This window comes from Austrofundulus limnaeus, unplaced genomic scaffold (genome assembly GCF_001266775.1).
Source record: "Austrofundulus limnaeus strain Quisiro unplaced genomic scaffold, Austrofundulus_limnaeus-1.0 Scaffold32, whole genome shotgun sequence".
In the NCBI taxonomy this organism is placed as follows: Eukaryota; Metazoa; Chordata; class Actinopteri; order Cyprinodontiformes; family Rivulidae; genus Austrofundulus; species Austrofundulus limnaeus.
In genome coordinates, this window is record NW_013952434.1 from 1424250 (window position 1) to 1442825 (window position 18576).

At 39.2% G+C, this 18576-nt stretch overlaps 1 protein-coding gene across 11 annotated transcripts in view; it reads left to right on the top strand.

Annotated features, from left to right (window-relative positions):
- Positions 1-8414: 8414 nt before the first annotated feature.
- The window catches only part of kcnq4 (potassium voltage-gated channel subfamily Q member 4), a gene marked incomplete at its 5' end in the record, with an annotated part of 58913 nt that continues 48751 nt past the window's right edge, over positions 8415-18576 (top strand). For all 11 annotated transcript variants that reach the window (XM_014005762.1, XM_014005763.1, XM_014005765.1 and 8 more), the window contains 1 exon segment: positions 8415-8722. In XM_014005762.1, coding sequence (XP_013861216.1) covers positions 8415-8722 — 308 coding nt within the window.

Here is an 18576-nt window from a genome sequence, read left to right on the forward strand (position 1 = left end):
TTATTTTATTACGAGATATAGTCATTTCTGTGTTTTTTTTTTTTTTTTTGGAGGGAGGTCACCTCTTAAATGTCATTACTGAACATCTAACTGCTCATTTTGAATCAATGTGTTTACTTTTAATACTTAAGTACAAAAAATATCAGATACTTTAAGACTTTTATTCAAGTAATATTCCTAAAGGAGACTTTAACTTTTAGCAAAGTAACTTTACTTGTACTTTTACTCAAGTATCACTTTGTGGTACTTTATACAACACTGGGGAATTCTCAAACATGCATGAATGAGTCAAAGCAACACCCTGAGCATGTATTTGATGAGGGACCCTCACTATAACATGCTTTAAAGCTGAAAAAGTCCATTTTGCATWATACCCCACCCCCCACAAAAAAGGATGTTTGAATTTGTGATTGTTTCCCAAAATGACCACAGGAGGGCAGCACAAATCCAACAACCTACATGCAATATAAACATTCATTAATGCATATTTATTTCAAAGACCAACTGTTCTCATCAGTAGCATATTTACATCACCTTTACTTGAGCCTTGAGCTCAAGTGCAAAGTGATATACATATACATACATCTTTACTTATGTTAGCTTCATATCAACCCAGCTTATATGAGCACTTTCAATCTTACATTTGCTAGTGTGGTTTAAAARTCTACTATGCCACAGGGGATTGAAGGCTAACAAAAGAGTCACGAGTCGCTTGGCTAGAGATTTCTCAGCTTTTGTAGGATCGGACTGCATTCTTTATATGACCTAAATCTTAAAAGGAAGAGAGATATTTGTGGTGGGACAGAAAACGAAGCGCTGAATGTTGCTCAGTCCTGCCTTGCCGGCACAAATTGTGTTGGCATCACTGAAATTAGGGGTAAAAGCTGCAGTTATCACATTTAAATGCTTGTTAAAAAAATGGTCTGTGTTTAAATGGAACTATTAATTRTTGTCATAAAGGCAGTCGTTTCAAACTGCAAGGCCCCTTTTCCTAATCGACCTAATCTCTGAACAATAACAGCATTAATGAGTGCAGACACATGCTCAGATCTTTCTAATGACCAGGTCGGGGACTGTGAGAATGTTTGCGCCTAAGTCAGGCGTGAAAAGGATTGTGCGGTGGTATTTTTCTTGGCTTGCTCGTCTGGTCAGATCAAGGCAGCTTTGGCCRTATGACCCGGGGCTGACAGCTTTGGCTGTGGTCTAGACCTTGTGATTCTGAATCTGCCCCGACACCAGCTGGTCCGCTCCAAGCTCCGCAAAAACACAATAACAGGAGCCGACTTTTACCGAGGTGGGCCTTACATTTGATCCTCATTCCTGTCGTCCTGTGGTGTCAGGAGATTTGCTTTTAATCATCATCAAAACTGTAATCTAAACATTCCAAGAGTCTGGCATCTCAGAAAAATGTGACACTTTATTGAACCATGTTTTTTTTTTAATTCTTCAGAAGGGTTTTAGAAGACTAATAATTAAAAACATTAAATTGAGACATTTAAATACAGACTATGTGAAGATTAACAAAATGTGCACAACTCAGAATTTATATTTATTAATTTTTTTCTTTAACTTGAGAATCTTTAATATTTGTAAAGAGTATTGCTTTTTTAATTTTGAAAATTAACTCTAAAATTGCTTCTTTAATACGTGAAGAAATATAAAGTGAATGCTTGCTAACATGAAGCTTGGTAGAAAGTTCCAACAGACTTCTTAATGCTTCACTGTTTACAGTAATTCATTAATCCAAATATTCAGTTCTGAGAAAGCGGAGCTGTTTGGAAAGATTATGAAGAATTAATATCTTACCTGTTGTAGATAGCTCCTTGAATGACCTCAAGTTTAAAGAAATGGAGCTTACCGTAGTTGTGTGTGTATAATGTGATTCCAGTATGATGCGACCACTCATTTTTCAGCTTAAAAAGCATTAAAAATGTATGCTATGTGTATTTTATGCAGACTTTGGGATTTTTCAGACTTTGCRGCAAACTCTGTCATGGGGAAACAGTTAAATTTGGGGACACACACCTGTAGGAGTGTTTGTGGCTGAGGAGGAGCAGTGTGTGCTTCTGCACGCTCCCCAGAGCAGAAGCTGGTTGTTAAATTAGCAATATGGACAGTTTCACAGAGCAGCTCGTTTGGTTTTATGGAATATGCAAACATGCAACTAACGCCCAAGTCTGCTTTCTATCTCCACAGTTAACAAGAGGAGAAAACAAAGGTTTTTCTTCTCCATGACAAAAAAATTCAGTTATGAATGAGAAAACATTGAAATGTATTGTGGTAGTACATTAGCAAAACATTGGTCAATATTTTATCCTGTGTATAATACAAACCCACAACTTTATGGATGATTTTTGGGGTTAAATTTTAAGCATTATACGCTTGTAAATACAGTAAATTTTTTTTTTTTTTGCTAGATTGACAAACCAATATCTATAGAGCAACATTGAGGCCAAAAAGGATTTCTGCTGTCTTGAAGCAACTTTAGCCTKAATGTGAATTTTATTTTTAAAACATTAACGTCACCACCAGTTTTGTTATTTACACAAAACAATTTTTTCCACCATCGTTATTCATTTAGCTACTTAGTCCTGTCAGATTTAAACCCCTTGCCTCTAAACTGAGCTTGTTCAAGGAGCCATGCACAACAGGTGAGATATTAATTGTTCATAACATTTCCAGAGAGCCCCACTTCAAAAGATCTGAATCATGTTTTTAAGATACAAACTAAGTAACAAATTTCAGCTCTTTGATGCGCCTTCTTAATCACATTTTTTCATTACCATGATTAGTAATGTTTTTAGTATTTACACTGAACCAAAACAGGTCAGTGTGTTCATTTGGAACTGTTTTTATACTGTTTTTAATTTGGGCTTTTTGTTTGTTTTTTGAAGCTWGAAGTTGGTTCTTTTTTAATGATGGAAGAAGTGAGGAAGTGTCTACACTGCCTGTAAAATGTTCCTAGGTGGAGCCTTAAAGTCTGCTCTGTCGCTCGTCAAAGAAGCAGACAGTTACAAAGAAACTCTTGACCCGTCATGAATGGGCCACAGAGTGAAGTCTGAACCCAGCRTGTTCCAGACTCAGTCACCCATTGTTGTGGTTCACACTTCGACGCTCGTGTTACTGAATGTTTGACCCGGTGGATTGATTAGCAGAGTAAAAACTGCTTTCTGTCAGCTGACATTTTCCACGGCGTCTACGTGATGCTTGGAGTGAGCAGCTCGCTGGGGGGTCCTGCTCCGAACACAACACAGTTTGACACTGTCATTTCATYTCTCCAAAGACTGTAACCAGACTTGATCACAACATCAACCCACCACAACGSACACTATATCAACAACTCATCTGCCCCCTCCCATACTCCTCCTTTTCCTCCTCCTGCTGAGGTTTTCCCATTAAGAAGGCTCAGCGTTAAAGGGAAGGGGGAGAAACATGAAAAGCAAAAGAGAGAACAGATTAAAGAAAGACAAACAAGGCCGCGGTCTGGGAAAGCCATTAGTAAATGTCCAGCGGAAATAAAAGGCTGGAGGGGGGGTCAAAGCAGAGTGAGTTTGCATTGTGTGCAGAGCACGGCTGCTGATGTGAGTGTTTTTAAGTTCCCATAGATTCCCTGAGAGGCTGTGGACTCCCGGAGCTAAACGGGGCTCTGCGGGGCGTGAGTGAATGCCCAAAGTGAGGCGTGTGCTGGACAAACAACAGAGAGGGGAGAGGTGACCAGCTCCTCACACTCGGCCCGTCGCCCAGCTCTCGGTTGTAACTCTACTCTTCACTCAAGTGCTGCTGATGAGTGACATTAATTCTCTGTGTAAGAGTGTGGACGCTCTTGTTCATGGCTCCTCTTTAGGCTGACAACGTTCAGCTGCTGCGTGTTGTCATGTGGCCGTTAGGAGCCCGGAGGCCACTCAGGATGCTCCTCCTAGATCCAAGTGTTGAAGACTCGATGAACTGAATCACTGCACTAATAGAGCTTGTCCTGCTGAACTTAAAATTTCAGCCATGAAGGGTACGAGCAGAACAAGCCGATCCTTCAACACCTTATTTTTTTTTTCAGTTACACCGTGGCCTAATTTAAACAACTGAGAGTGTAAAACAAAGAGACAACTTAGAAGGGTTATACTGGGAGATTCCAAACATAAATCATGTCTTTGTGGTTAGTTTTATGTTTTTGTTTCAACAAAGTGATCAGTGTTAACATCAATATTTAATAAAGTGTTTTTCTTGGACGTGTAAATCTTACTTTAGACAAAAAGATATTAAAATATGCATTACAAAWGCAGAATCTCCTGCCTTTCTGTCTTAGATTGTCATGGTTTATCATCATTAAAAATGATAATTAGAACTGCTATCAATCTTGCATGAACTGTTAGCGCTCAGTGTGTGTTGCGAATAACTGTCAGCTACTACCACCACACTGAATTTTAGCTCAATATTCATGCATGTCACAGAGGTAGGCTAMGTTCACTTTGYTGTAGCCATCTTGAATTGTGCYGACTCCACAAATTRTTRGTTGTAGAGGCCAACTCAGTAGTTAATTTCTGAAAGTTTCATTTAAACTCTTTCAGGCAAAAATGTAAAAAAAAAAATGCTCTGAAGTCTCCTTTGGAGCAAGACAAAGCTAGTGTCAGTTTGGATATGATGACTTGCTTTAAAAATGTTTTGTAACTTGGTACCAGGGGCAGAGATAGATTTTTGAATGGGGTGGCCAAGGTTTTATTTATTTATTTATTTATTTATTTTTGGGGGCATGGGGCACATACAAATAAAAAATAAATAAGACTACTCTGGATTTGAAAATTCAAGATGGCCACAGTTAACTTCTATGTCGCTAACTCAACTGTTTTAAGAAAAATAAATTGAGCTGCAATTCTGCATGTGATTGAAGCTAAAAAATATTCAAAAACATGCAATTGCTAGTTTCAACTAAAATAACTGCTAATGCTAATGCTAATTTCGCAAAGGGCTATAATTTAGCCATTTTTAAACACACACAGCTGAAAATTAGCATAGCATCAGCTGAGAAACAAACTTTTACATAATCTGATTTCAGATACAAAATCCAAGATGGCTTCCAAACATAATTTCAAAGGGCAACAACGCAGCCATTTTTAGAAATACTGAGCTGAAATTTGGTGTGGTGACAGCCAAGAGCAATCCCCATGTCGTTCTGAAAGCTACCCCAGTTAGCACCAACAATTCTTATTAACTGCCCATCTTTGAATTGCCATGTGATCCCCACCCTACTTGTTAATCATTTGGGGGTGGCGCCTGAGGTGGCCAATCAGGTTCCACGTGCCACTCTGGCCTCTCCTCTGGCTCCGCCCCTGCTTAGTACAAATAAAATCTGCAGATATTTTATTATTCCCCTGAACTTCTTTGAATGATGGGTAGTCTACGCTGCAGTTTTAAGGTTATTTTTTTCCTTTTTAAGCACATTGACTTCATGACTCTGAAACCAGTTCTTTGAACAAATCGTCAACAAACTGTTTTATAATTTGACCACTAATAAAAACATGTTCTATTTTAAGAGTTTCAGCTGACTGATTTGACATACCACCCCTCACCTGTTTGCATTAACACATTACTGTAAAACTGTCAGCAGCTGAGTCTATTTCATAGCCAGCGATGACTCCAGYGGTCTAACTAAAGCAACACACAGATTAGTGTTGTTATGTTATGTAAGGGGAGAAGGTCCTGGGAATAATGTCTAGATTTGTGACTTGTAAAGGACTCCAGCTGCATTCCCACACCTCATTCCAGCAACTCCATGTTCCATAAACAACAATTGACAGGAGCACACAGAGCAASCATGTCTAACCTGCCACAGCTATTGATACAAAACAGAGTAAAACTTATACAGAGCTGAACACATTTATCATAGAACACTAGGGAAGGCCTTTGTAACATATAATCAACCCACTATTAAAATATCAATATTAGCATCGGAACTCCACAAATGTTTACGAAATACAATGTCATCAGACTATGGCTCCATGTTGAAGTGTATTTTTTATTAAAACCACTTCCACAAAGGGAATCGTGAGATGTTCTGGTGAAGTCTGATCATAACTTGGTTTAGAGAGGCTGGTTGTTATCAACAGGTGAGTTCTTCAYGGTTTAACTGATAGCTGCAGTTTCATGTTCTTACATGCTCTTAATTGAACTGTTTGTCGATTTACATCATGAACGTCACTATCAGTGAAACTGACCTTTCACCCAATCACAATCATTCATAAACACATGTATTCGGAGCGTGTTCATACTCTGAATTTTGAATACTCTGACAATTTACTGATGAGTGTATTCTGTACTCTTGTCTAACATAACAGTAACACTTTCTTTTACGGTACCCTTATCAMCAYGTAATTATGTGGTAATTAGGGTACAATTTTACCATATAATTAATTGTCTGTAGTAATGTAGCACTTACCTGGTAATGTATTACAACTCACTATGTAACACCTAAATAAGTAGTAGGAAATTTGGACAGTTTAAAGTTAAATTTTATTGCAATTAAACACTAACTCCAAAATTTAGTTGCATTCTTTTGGTTATAAATATAGTGTTGAGTTACTATTGAATAGTAATTTGATTGTAGTTACCCAAGAAAGGTAGTTTTACTAACAGTAGTTTTTCTTTTGTACCATAATTACCACGTAGTTACATGGTAATTAGGTAGTAATTACATTTAATTGTATTTTTATTACCTTGTAATTACATGGTAATAAGGGTACCGTAAAAGAAAGCGTTACCAACATAACATCATTTTGTTTTAAAACTCTGGCAAGAAAAGGCAATGGGAGCTATGCATTYGTTTGAGGAATACCAAACCATTATTTGATGTCTGAAATTGCTATTATATATTAATGATATTTTTATTTGGTAAAATTATTCTTTTTTGTTTATATTTTGGAAGGGAAGTAAAAACAATAGAGATATTTCAAATTTTTTTGGATACCTGAAATAATAGTTCTCGTATGGATATAGATTTCTGAGAGTTTGTATTCACATTTTACTGATATCTGGATCTGAAAGTTCATAAATGAAGAATTTTTTTTATTTAAATGCGTAGATTTAGAACTTGTCTTACCAAAGTTCATCACTCAAACCTTATTGTTTTCAATGTATTTTCCAAAATTGCAAGAAAAGTTTACATATCTTTTAAGAAATATTCTTACACTGGACAAAGCTTACATCCTCCATGTCTGTTGTACCAGGATCAAACTACAGCAGAGCTGCTGTGAATCACCTCAGCCTATTGTTGCTGTGTGATTTGGCCGACAGGAGCTGGGGGACCACCTCAGCGAGCATTCTTCAGAGGTCCTGAAGCAGGTGATCCATAACTTCATGTCTGTGCCAGAACCACAGGCCTGTGTGTCACAGTCACAGCTTTAGAAAGCTGTGTGGGTCAAAGAGGACTGTCCCTGTGTCCCTCAGCACCTGTCTCTGCKGTCCCACTGTAACCATGGATTCAAACCCTCCTCCCACAATAAACACAAGTGTTTTTTATTTCAGAGGAAGACAAATGGAGCTTTTGCTCTTCAGCTCTTTTGAGGCTGGATAATTTCACATGAAATCTGCAATATTGAATCCAAACTTTGTCTTTTCTTCCTGGAAAGCTCCACCAACAAGAACACCTCCTGTCTCTCTCTCTCCTCATCATCCGGCTGCTCCTCATCCCGCCCTGCGAGTTCTCGCCTCTTCAGGTTTCCATCTTTGTTTCCAAAACAAATGCAGACATCTTTTTGGCGCTTATTCGGACTTCTTCTTCTCTTTTTTTTCTTTTCTTTCCCCCTCTTTCTTTTTAATGGAGTTTTTATAAAAGTGGTTGTCTGCGGTCCTTGACATCATCCTGATGTTTGTCAGCTGCCGCTGCTGCTGTGCGCTCCACCCCGCCTGCCTGCTGGAGCGGAGCAGAGAGGAGCGCCGGAGCGGAGAAGCGCACAAGGAAGCTGATGCAGCCTCAGTCCGAACAGCAGAAACAGCTSAGAAGAAACACAGATCCGTGGCACTGCAGTTGTTCTGCAGCCTTGTCTTGTTACTTGTTAGTTTTTAGCCCTGAAGTCGTTACTTTTGCAGTTTTTTCCTGGATGCGTAAATCACCTCTCTGCGCCCTGATCACCTTTCCCACCTGACTCTTTCAGCAATGGTCACCGGGGGTCACGTTTCAGCGCGACGCACTCATCCAACTATTGCGCTTTTTATTTTTGTGACCGTGACTTGATTCATAGATAACTTTAAAAAAAATCGAGGCTCCCAAGGAAGAAAAAAAAAAAGAACACAGCGGGGATGGCAAGTTTTGGTCCGCTTTGAATCCAAAGATAAAGAGCATGACTTGGTTAGAGATAAAGCAGAGACAAGTCAAACCGTACATGTAGTTTTAAAGTGTGGGTGGGAGGAAAAAACAACAACAAAAAAAAAAAATGCTCGGAAGTCCATCCAACAACGGCGGCATCAGAATGCTCGTGCCCCCGGCTCCGAGCGACCACCAGCGGGTGGAGTTCGTGGCTCTCACCGCCRTCCAGACGGAGAGGAGCGAGCCGTCCACCCCGGAGCGCGGGCACCCGTCTCACCGCACGGGTCTGCTGGGCACCCCGCTGCCCGGACCCCCCGGACCCCGGGCCAACGCGTCCGCCTCCAGCAAGCGCTTCAGAAAGTTGCAGAACTGCCTGTACAACGTGCTGGAGAGGCCGAGAGGATGGGCRTTCATCTACCATGCTTTCATGTAAGTCTCCTTCTTCTTCTTATGAACAGAAAAGTAACTTTTTTTCATTTATCCCTCTTATTACAACTTTAAAAAGATGCATTATTGGACTCCCTATTTCACTTTTTAAATGAATTTCTAATTAAACAAGATGAGCTTATGTGGCAATTAGCTGGATCATGTGCCATACATCATCTCAACATGGGGTCTGCTGTTCAATTTCCTCCTGTCTCCTTTTATTAAATCATCAGAAGGATTTTGGATAATAGATTTAATTTGTTCAAATCAACAGGGGGGCGAAGTTTCAATTAAAGTCTTTTTTTTCCTTTTGTGGACATTTTGTTTCTTATTCCTGTGCTGACATATTTGACTTTTGATGATTACAACATTGTGATAAACTGATACAGGCCAACTAGATTTGCTTGTTGCAATGTTTTTCTATCTTCTAAGACTTCCTCTGTACTCCAAAACACAGAGATTTATTAGGACGGTGTTAGTTTGACTGGTTGAACTCTGTCACAAATCTCAAACCTGAGCAAATTGTAGACACATGGAYCCATACCCCAGAATATATACAACATGTAAACGCTGTAAAAGTGTGAGCTCATTGGAAGGGGCGCCTGCTCACTTCTACAACTTATAATCCACTTAGTAAACCTGGACACATGATTTTATGGCAGCTTTTTTWWWWAAAAAAAAGACATGTGGTGTGAATGACGAGGTTGCTAAAGTTCAATCAGTGCATATTTCCTCTAACTCAAGAGTTTCAATATATTTCAGTCTCAAGTGAAGAAGCCCCGGGACTGTTCCGCACAGCAGCTGTCCTCCAGCTGTGTGTGCGTTTGGCACAGGGTGGACAGAGCGTCATGCGTGGGAGCTCCTTGGACCGGGCCGTGCTTTCCGTGTCATTGTTTAGACGAGTCCAGCTGTCCCCCCCCCCCCTGCCAGTGCCATCCTATGTTTGTTGCAGAGGGAAATCCCACCGCATGGGCTGCAACTCTTGCATGTGTTCTCACCATCAACCGCCAGAACATTTGTGCGAGGAGGACAGAAAACAGTCCTCTCACTTTCTCTTTCAATCTCTTTAAATCTTTACGAGGGAACGCATCTTTGCCACTCTTGTTTATTTGTTTTTGTTTGTCTCGTTTTTTTCCCACTAACACCCGTGGCCTTTTCAGACCATGACATTCTCCCTGACTGGGTGTTGGACATCAACACCTGCATGATTGTTGTTTGGCTGTTAAGAAGGCACTCTGAGGTGTCCATATCCTATTTCTGATGGGACCGTTTCATGTTGTGAACTTACTGAACTTCATCCCAYACAATAGAAACTCTACCCTCTACCAAGTACACATATTTCTACCTGCATGCACCGGTCCCATGATACCGCATCTCTCTGTGAGCGCTGCGTTTTTTTGTTCCTTTTGATAAATTACACGCTCTCTGTGTGTGAGGGAAAACACATTGTACAGTGAAGTTCAATTAAAGCTGTGTTGATCTGTTGTGATTAAATTAAACCGTGTACCGCTGTGTAGCGGAGCTGCGTCAACCTCCCTCGATCCTTTAATTAGCCACACGTTGTAACAGGGGAAGCCTGGAAACAGATGTGTTGCTTCCGAAGAGCCTCTCTTTGCTGGAGCTTGTTTGAGTGGATAAAAAAAATAGTTAAAGAGGCTTTCCTGTATTTCCCCTCCATTGATATCTATTGAAGTCCAAAACTCTTGTTGCTTCAGTCCACGTGTCCACAAGAACATTTCTGTTTTAGACAAATGTCATGGGATATCTTTAATGAATTGCGTTTTAAATAATTCCCACTACGTTCACGCTGACGTTCCCCTGTGGATAAAAAAAAAAATCCTTGCACAAACTGTGAAACAGCTGTATTCTAATTCAGAACTGGCACAAAGTTTATCCTCTTCCTTCCCCTTCTTCTAGTCATCTTGCCTTCCTAGAAATAAGGAGGAAAAAGGACATAAACATTAAAAAAATCACAATCAAGTTCCCAGAAAAGTTCTCTACAAAACATCCTTCAGATAATTACKCTGCACGTTGGTTACTCTGCGTATTGTGTGGTTCAAATGGCGCTCAGACTATCTGAAATGTTAAGACCCCTCTTCAGTTGTTATGGTCCCCAAAAGCCCCTTGGATCTCTTTGATTCATCTGCAGTAAACTCGAGAGACTTGTTTAAACAGGTTAAACCTGTGACACGGTGGCCTGCAGTGTCAGGAGTGCTTGAATTTTATTAACAATCTGCTCCATGTAAGTCAGGCAGTTATGTGACTGTACTATTTTGTCTGTTAGCAAAATATCTCATGAACCAGTGGACTGATTTCAATGAAACCCTCTGAAAGTATTACTACATCTAAAACTGCTTAATGGCACAGCTAGTCAACCTGAGCAAACACATTTTTAGTGAGTTTTACAGAGATTAAGCTRAAATTTGCGGCTGTGGMGGAGTGGTTAGGGGAGTCGTYCTGGAACCGGAAGGTCACCGGTTCRATCCCCCATTCCAGCCGTCTCRKTCGTTGTGTCCTTGGGCAAGACATTTCACCTGCTTGCCTACTGATGGTGGTCAGAGGGTCTGGTGGCATTGGTGCATGGCAGCCTCGCCTCTCTCAGTGTGCCCCAGGGCAGCTGTGGCTACAGTGTAGCTTACCATCATCAGTGTGTGAATGTCTGTAAGTGTAAAGTGTTTTGGAGTCCTGAGGGACTTGATAAAGCGCTCTATAAGTTCAGTCCATTTACCATTTAAAATTTGGTTTGATAGGTGGAAGTCATCTTCATCAGACAACCCTCAGAGTGCTGAAAGACTGGTATATTTTTAAAATTTTGTATGTTTTATTTTGTAGTTTAGTTTCAATTATTTAGACAAGGACAGCCTAAAATACAGGGTTGTATGTTAGAACAATGCCACCACTGCATTGAGCATGCTTAGCCAATAATTCAGTTCAATTCAATTCTATTCAATTAAAAATATATATTCATTTCATTAAAATATACTATATACAATAATAAAAAAACCCCAAAACAATATATATATATATATATATATATATATATATATATATGTATATATACTAATCAAAATAAAATGAAAGGTAGCAGAAGAAGAATAAATCTTATTTTGTCTTATATGATTTCCTAATCTTATAAACCGTATGCAAACTTCCTTCTTGGTTGAGCTTTTTATTGATTATATTTATTAGAGCTGCAGGGATGCAATATATTTTCATACTATTACTTTGATGATAAAATTTTGTAACATAATCACCCCCCCAAAAAAATCATCTGATAAACAACTTCAAAATAACAACATTGATAGATGTGTATTCAACACAACTAATGCTTCAGTTTGGTGTTGCATCATTATGTACAGCTGTGTCTAATTAACCCGTTTTTCCTTTTTAAGTCCATTTATATTGGCAGTGACTCCTGATAGCCGTCTGTGATTTCAAAATAAAACCCAACATCATGTTTTGTATCAAACATAAATTTGCGTATAGACATCTAAGCATTCATTTTTGTGTTTTTGTTGTCAAATTTGCTTCAAAACTAACGTTGTGGTTTGTTTGTGTTTTAATAAAGGCCACGACGGTCATCCAGTCTCCTATTTATATTAAAAAATAAACTGATATTAGAAGCAATTTTTAGCATGTTYAATCATAGTCCCCAGAACATTTATAGCAATCTTGTCTGTTCTGGAAATAAATTAGGCTGGTAGGTTTTTAAAGAAACCGACATCATCTGCAGGTGGTTCTRCAGCTCACAGCTGACTTCCGACGTGTCATTTGATGCTGACGTTCACGGCATGGGAGGAAGGTTTAAACCGTTTATTGAATGATCTCTTCTGGTGGCTCTGTCATCTCTAACKGTGGGTGTGTTTACTTCAGTAGATTAAAAAAATTGTGTGAACTTGATTTACGAGTTTGGCAGATGACCAACAACATTTGAAAGAATCAGTCATTATGTTTCCCCTCACCTCTGACCTCCCACTTTTTTTTTTTCCACCATTGGCAGCTCCACATATAGACCACCACAGGAGGCCATCTGTTTCGGACACWGTAATTTATTGCAGCAGGAAGAAGGGAGTCTTGTAAGGCTGTGGAACTCCAATGTGAAATTAGGCTACTGGTCTGTGAGCAGTGCTACATGGAGCCAACTAAATCTAGCGCCTGYTGAAATCCAAAACACATGTTGTGTCTTGATCTTGGCCTTGGCTGTGTGCACTGTTGTAGTGTCTGGCCTAGTGCAACATTCCTCTGGACTTCTGCCTGAATATACAGTCAAAGTACATGAGGGTAGACAGGAAAATGAGGCAAGACGGAGCGCTGGCCGGTCAGAGTGATTGATTGGTTTTGGTGGAAGGTGAAAATATACCGCTCATGTATTTTTGATATCTCCTGAAAGAGGATATGGTATGGAATTATATTGTGAAGGTTTTACATTTGATCTTTCTCAGTTTCATCAGTACGAGCAGAATGAAGATATTTTATTAAAGGATAGTTCCTTTTAATAAAGGTGCTGCATTATTATATTGGACAAAAGTCTCCTTTAATTCTGATTAAACAAAAGAGACACCATGTGTCCCGCACACCCTTTTGTCCTCGTTAAGGAGCTTATTAAGACAGTTTTATTATTATGTTTTACACTCCGAGTCACTGAAAATATAAACATTTTCTGTTTTTTTATTARTTTGATTTTAATTCAGTCATATTTGAGTCAAGATTTAATACGACAATGTAAAAAATTGTAACGATTGTGCATCAYAACACTTATCCTAAACAAGTAAGTTTGTTGCATAACTACTGTAAGCAGACAAATATGAAAAAATAAAATTAAAATAATTTAAAGTCAAAAAGTAATGCCAGAGTTTTAAACTATTTTTCTACATTAAGGCATGACATATRATTTGTGTGATTTTGTCCATTCTGTGCTCAGAGCACATGTCAGGAATGACTTTCAGTTGCCACCACATCAAATTTTAGCTCGATATTTCTGAAGTTGACAGCGTTGTAGAAAGTTTTGGGTTAGCTAAGGTTGACTAGCTGTGATAAAGTTCACTAGTTGTAGATCAACTGCATCTAATGATTATCTTCATCCAAATCCACCCACTGGTTCACAACATATTATAAGAGCCTAGGTAAAAACATTTTAGCTCGCAAAAACCATTAGTCTAAAAACTCAAAGGCATCTGAGAGAACCAGCACAACATACTCTTCTGGTTAAAAGTCCTTGGACTTAAATCGGCAGCACCTGCTCAGCCATTTATTGCAGGTGAACTTCATGAATATTTTATCAGCAAAAATAAAATAATGTGATTTAAGTAGAACATACCTCAATAAAAAAGCAACATGTAACTAAATATAACTGTGTCACACTTTAACCGACCTAATTGTAAAACCATTTTTGTCATGATCGACCTCCACATTTGCAAAGCCAGCATTTATAATTGGCTTGTGTTTTTTTTTTTTTTTTGTAAATTCAAATATTTATTGTTGTGGGTTTTGTTTTGGGGTTCAGATGGGAAGTTTCAGGCTTACTCCTGTTTGCTGTGTCTCTATCCGCCGTACATTTACATAAATCGATAAATAAATGAACTGATGTTAGAAATTAACTGACCTCTATGTGAGGCTGTAGAGGTTGTGTTGGGATGGTTGTTGTTGTTTTTTTAAGACCTTGCTTCTTTCATGAGATCTGGCAACACTGTCTGCAACTTTTACACATTTTGTTCTCGTCCAACTCTGGAGCATCAGTACAGATGTCTTTTTGACTCAAGGAAGCTGAGTCACCCCGGTGGGGTGTGCGGCTGGCCGCCAGCGTGCTGGGGGTTCCCGGGGTCTGGGGCTGGGCGCTGGGGTGTGTGCCGGCCTGGCCTGGTGACTGCCTGTTGGGGCTCGGGGCCTCTGGGCCTGTTGGGCTTTGGCCTGGAGGGGGTGCGCCCTGGGGGCCYGGACCTCTGTGCCCTTTCCTGTATCTGCTTTGTTATGGCGGGTGCCGGTGGGGCCCATGAGTTTGTCGCTGCTGGCCCCGGGGGCTGTGCGTGTGGTCGCTGGGGGGACTCTCCCAGTTCTCCCCTATGGTCTGATCTGGGGGGTGGGTGGGCGGATCTTCCCGTGTGGGTGCCCCTTGGGGCTCTGCGCTCGGGATTCCTCTCGGGCCCTTGGGCTCTGGTCTTCCCTATGTCTGCCTCGTGTCTTGGGGGTTGGGTCTCGGTCCTCCACAGTCACTATTAAATATTCCATTGGAGAAATCTTGTATGTACACGCATGTTCACAACTGCTCACAAACAGGTGCTCTGATCCGGGGGTTCTGACAGGTCACTGAGTGTGTATATATGTCTATGTGTAAATAAGGACAATATTTATGAATGTAGGCATGTATGTATTTATATCTTTATATATGTATGGGTATGTGTATATTTTTATATAAGCCCTCCATGTATTTATCCATTTATTTTTCAGGTGAGCGGACAGATGTTGGGTGTGCGGTCCTGTTTTGTTGGTGTATATTTAACATACTTCTAATCACTATTTCAGTCTTTCTATCTTTCTAATTACTTCTCTCTCTCTGTTTTTTTCTCTGTCTCTACTGTATTTTCTCTTCACTTAAAAAAATTCATAATAATGGTGTGGAGAGGATGGCTATAAGGGGAGAAGGGAGGCCATCAAAAAAAAAAGGAAACTGATTGTTGCTTTCAAGTTCACATTTACACATTTATGTGCAAATTTTCTGTAATAGTAGCTGTACTGTTTTCTACTGTTGTGCTTTTTATTTTACAACAGTGGGACTTTAGAAGTGTACAATATTGTATTGTACTATGCTCCATATTGGAATAAGTAATAACATTTAATAATGCATTGATGCTTAACTAAACACTTCAGTCAAAACCTGAAAACAGCTGTTCTCAAATATCTAAAGGAAACCTTCCATTTTCAATATACAGCAACTACTTTACTTTGACTTTTTAAAGGGGACATATAAGGCAATTTTTTTTATTTAAGCCATTAAATACATTTTATTGTGTACTTGGAGTCTCTAGGAGTGCAGGAAGTTTGAATGTAGTCTCTCCCAGTGCTGCATAGATATCTTTATATTCTGTTTGTGCCATATTTTTTTTTTAACTTGTTCAGTTTTCTTTATTTTCTGATGAGGTTTTCTGAACTATAAATCACAGTATCTGTGGCAGAACTGCCAACTAAGATCTGGATTTACCAACTAATTCTCCTCTGACTCTGGGTCAGACTTTGGCTCCAACCTGTAAGGCTGGATGGACAAGTCTTCTGTTGTTGACAAAAAAAAACAGTCTCTGCGCTGCTATATAGTCGTAAACCCATCTCTAAAACTAGAATGAACACCATAGAAGCTGGAGAAGTGTGGGGTGTAAAACGTCTCGTTTGGATTTAAAGAGACAGCCTCAAAACGAGTTGATCTGAGACACACCTCAGAAACAGGGTGAAAGAGGGGCTTGTGGAGTTACAATAAGGAGGAATTCAGRCCAAAACCTTGCGGTTCCGCTTTATATAGACCCCAATTAAATGATTTAAATCTGAAACAAAAGGATTTTCTTTAAGACAACTGTCAGGACACACAGTTTAATACTCTCACACTGACAGTTTGATGGTAATTTGTCTCTTCTTTTCTGTTAAAAGCATCATCACTTTACGCACACTGTATTATACTGTGTGTATAATTAAAAAATAAACCGATTTAGCATTAATGCTTTGTTGATGAAATACTCCTTTTCTTGTAGTTGTTTTCTGACCTCAGTTTCAGACAACTCAGACTTTTCTGTGGGATCATGGAAGCAGTCTGCTTCCCTACATTTTTTGACCATGTGACATAAAATCCACTAATTCACCAGCCSACCCTCTGGCCTCCTCCCAAAAACTACTGACACTTTCAGTCTTTCACCTTTTATTCATTATTAATGGTTTGAGTACTGCCAGAAAATAGCTTTTTGTTTTTTTTGTTTGCATTTTTAGTCAGCACACAAATGTGTTTTTATTGATGACCAAGGAGAGAGAGRAAAAAAAGGTAGAGTAGAGCAGAAAGCATAAAAAAGGCACCATAAAAGTACGTGAGGAGGATACTTGGCACTTTGTGTGGGTTTTCTAACCTGCTCATGATAGCACATTGGCTTCTTGATCTTCCTACTTTAGTTTGTTTTTATCTGTACACCTCAGCACCTTCTGTAAATTCTGCTTCATTTGTATTATTTTATGTCTAAATGCCTTTTTCCKTTGCTCTCTCCACCTTCCCGTTACTTGGAATATCATCTCTTATTTACTGTAGTGCACCGTCTAATTGACTTCCTCCTCCCTAAACGCCTCACTGTCTCTTCCTATTTTTCATTCTTTTTGTTGTTGATTTGTCAACTTTTGTCCTAAAAGGTTTTTGTGTATTCCAGATCTGTTGTGTGTAGAACAAACACTGCACAATATTTTAGTTGCACAACATTGAGTAGGAGTATTAGTTACTGTTTTTAAAAGATTATAAAAGAATTTGAAACGTGATGTTTTGAGAASGATTGGAGATGTTGTAAATGTGTTTTGATAGACGACTCATATTGGGGCGCTGAATACAGCCTATACCAAGCAGATGTTCAATTGAGATCGGTGTGTGTGTGTGTGTGTGTGTGTGTGTGTGTGCGTGCGCGCACTTTGACACTCAAAGACTGAAGACTGATTGACATCATCTGACAAACTCCAAGTAAAACAAAGTGAACGATCTGTTCTGCACACTTATCATAATCATAGATATAGCTTGTAGAAGACAATAAAATGTTTTCATTAAAGCATCCTATAACGTGTCCTGAGTGGCACATTTGAACAAACCCAAAGTGCAAAGTCTGAGACGAGGAAGCTAGATTCAAACCAAAAGCTTTAAAACGTTGTCAAGGCAGTGACATGACTAAAAGCTACAAAATCAATGATCTTATCCATTCTTGTCTCTCCCATAGAGAACCTCAACATCTTCAGCTCTGACACTTCCAGTTCTGTCTCYRAACCACACAGCATAGCTGCTCTCACTAGTCTCTTGTAAACCTTTGACCTTTGCTGCCTACGTTTTTCTCCGTCCTGCCTGGACTCACTTCTTCACCTCTTTATGCGACTCCTCATTTTCCTGGCCCATTGACCCTTAGTAGTTGAAGTCCTGCACCTTTGTGATCTCTGCCCCCTGTAGACTCATTTTTCCACCTGCCTGCTTCTCATTCACACTTGTCACAAAAAAATAAACTTTTGCCATTCACCGTGCCAAAATTCATTTACCATTCACCTGTATAGCTCTGCTGTAGACTGATAGATGAAATATTACACGTTCATATGGAGTTCTGCTGCTTGACTTCCTGTCTTGAAATTGATGAGAAAACACACACTAATTCTGTAAATCTGTGCCTTTATTTGGATTTTCCTACACCAAGCCTCCATTGTGCATCTCTGTTGAATGAGGAGAAGCAGAATGTAGAAAAACCCAAGATTAGTTTATTCAGTTGATATTTAATTGATCCATGTAAGTTTGATTATAACAGCTATTCTTGGCACACTGAAAAAATGGATTTTTGGGTGTAGTWACATTGATTTAATTGTTCTTTTAAATTTTACAAAAAAAAATCAAAATCTCTAAACTACTAGAATTTACAAAATAAACAATACGCATTATATGTCAATATTACTGTACAAAAAAAGTAAATGCTAATATTATTTTACTAATAATATTTAAGTGCTTTTTCTGGACAGCACATAAACATGAATATATGAAGTAACTTCTACTCTTCTGGGTAAAACTGAGGGCGCGTGCGCACACAAAGGCTGCTGCTCCCCATTCCCTTGCTTCACTTTTCAAGGAGAGGACAAGACATGGTCGAAATAAAACA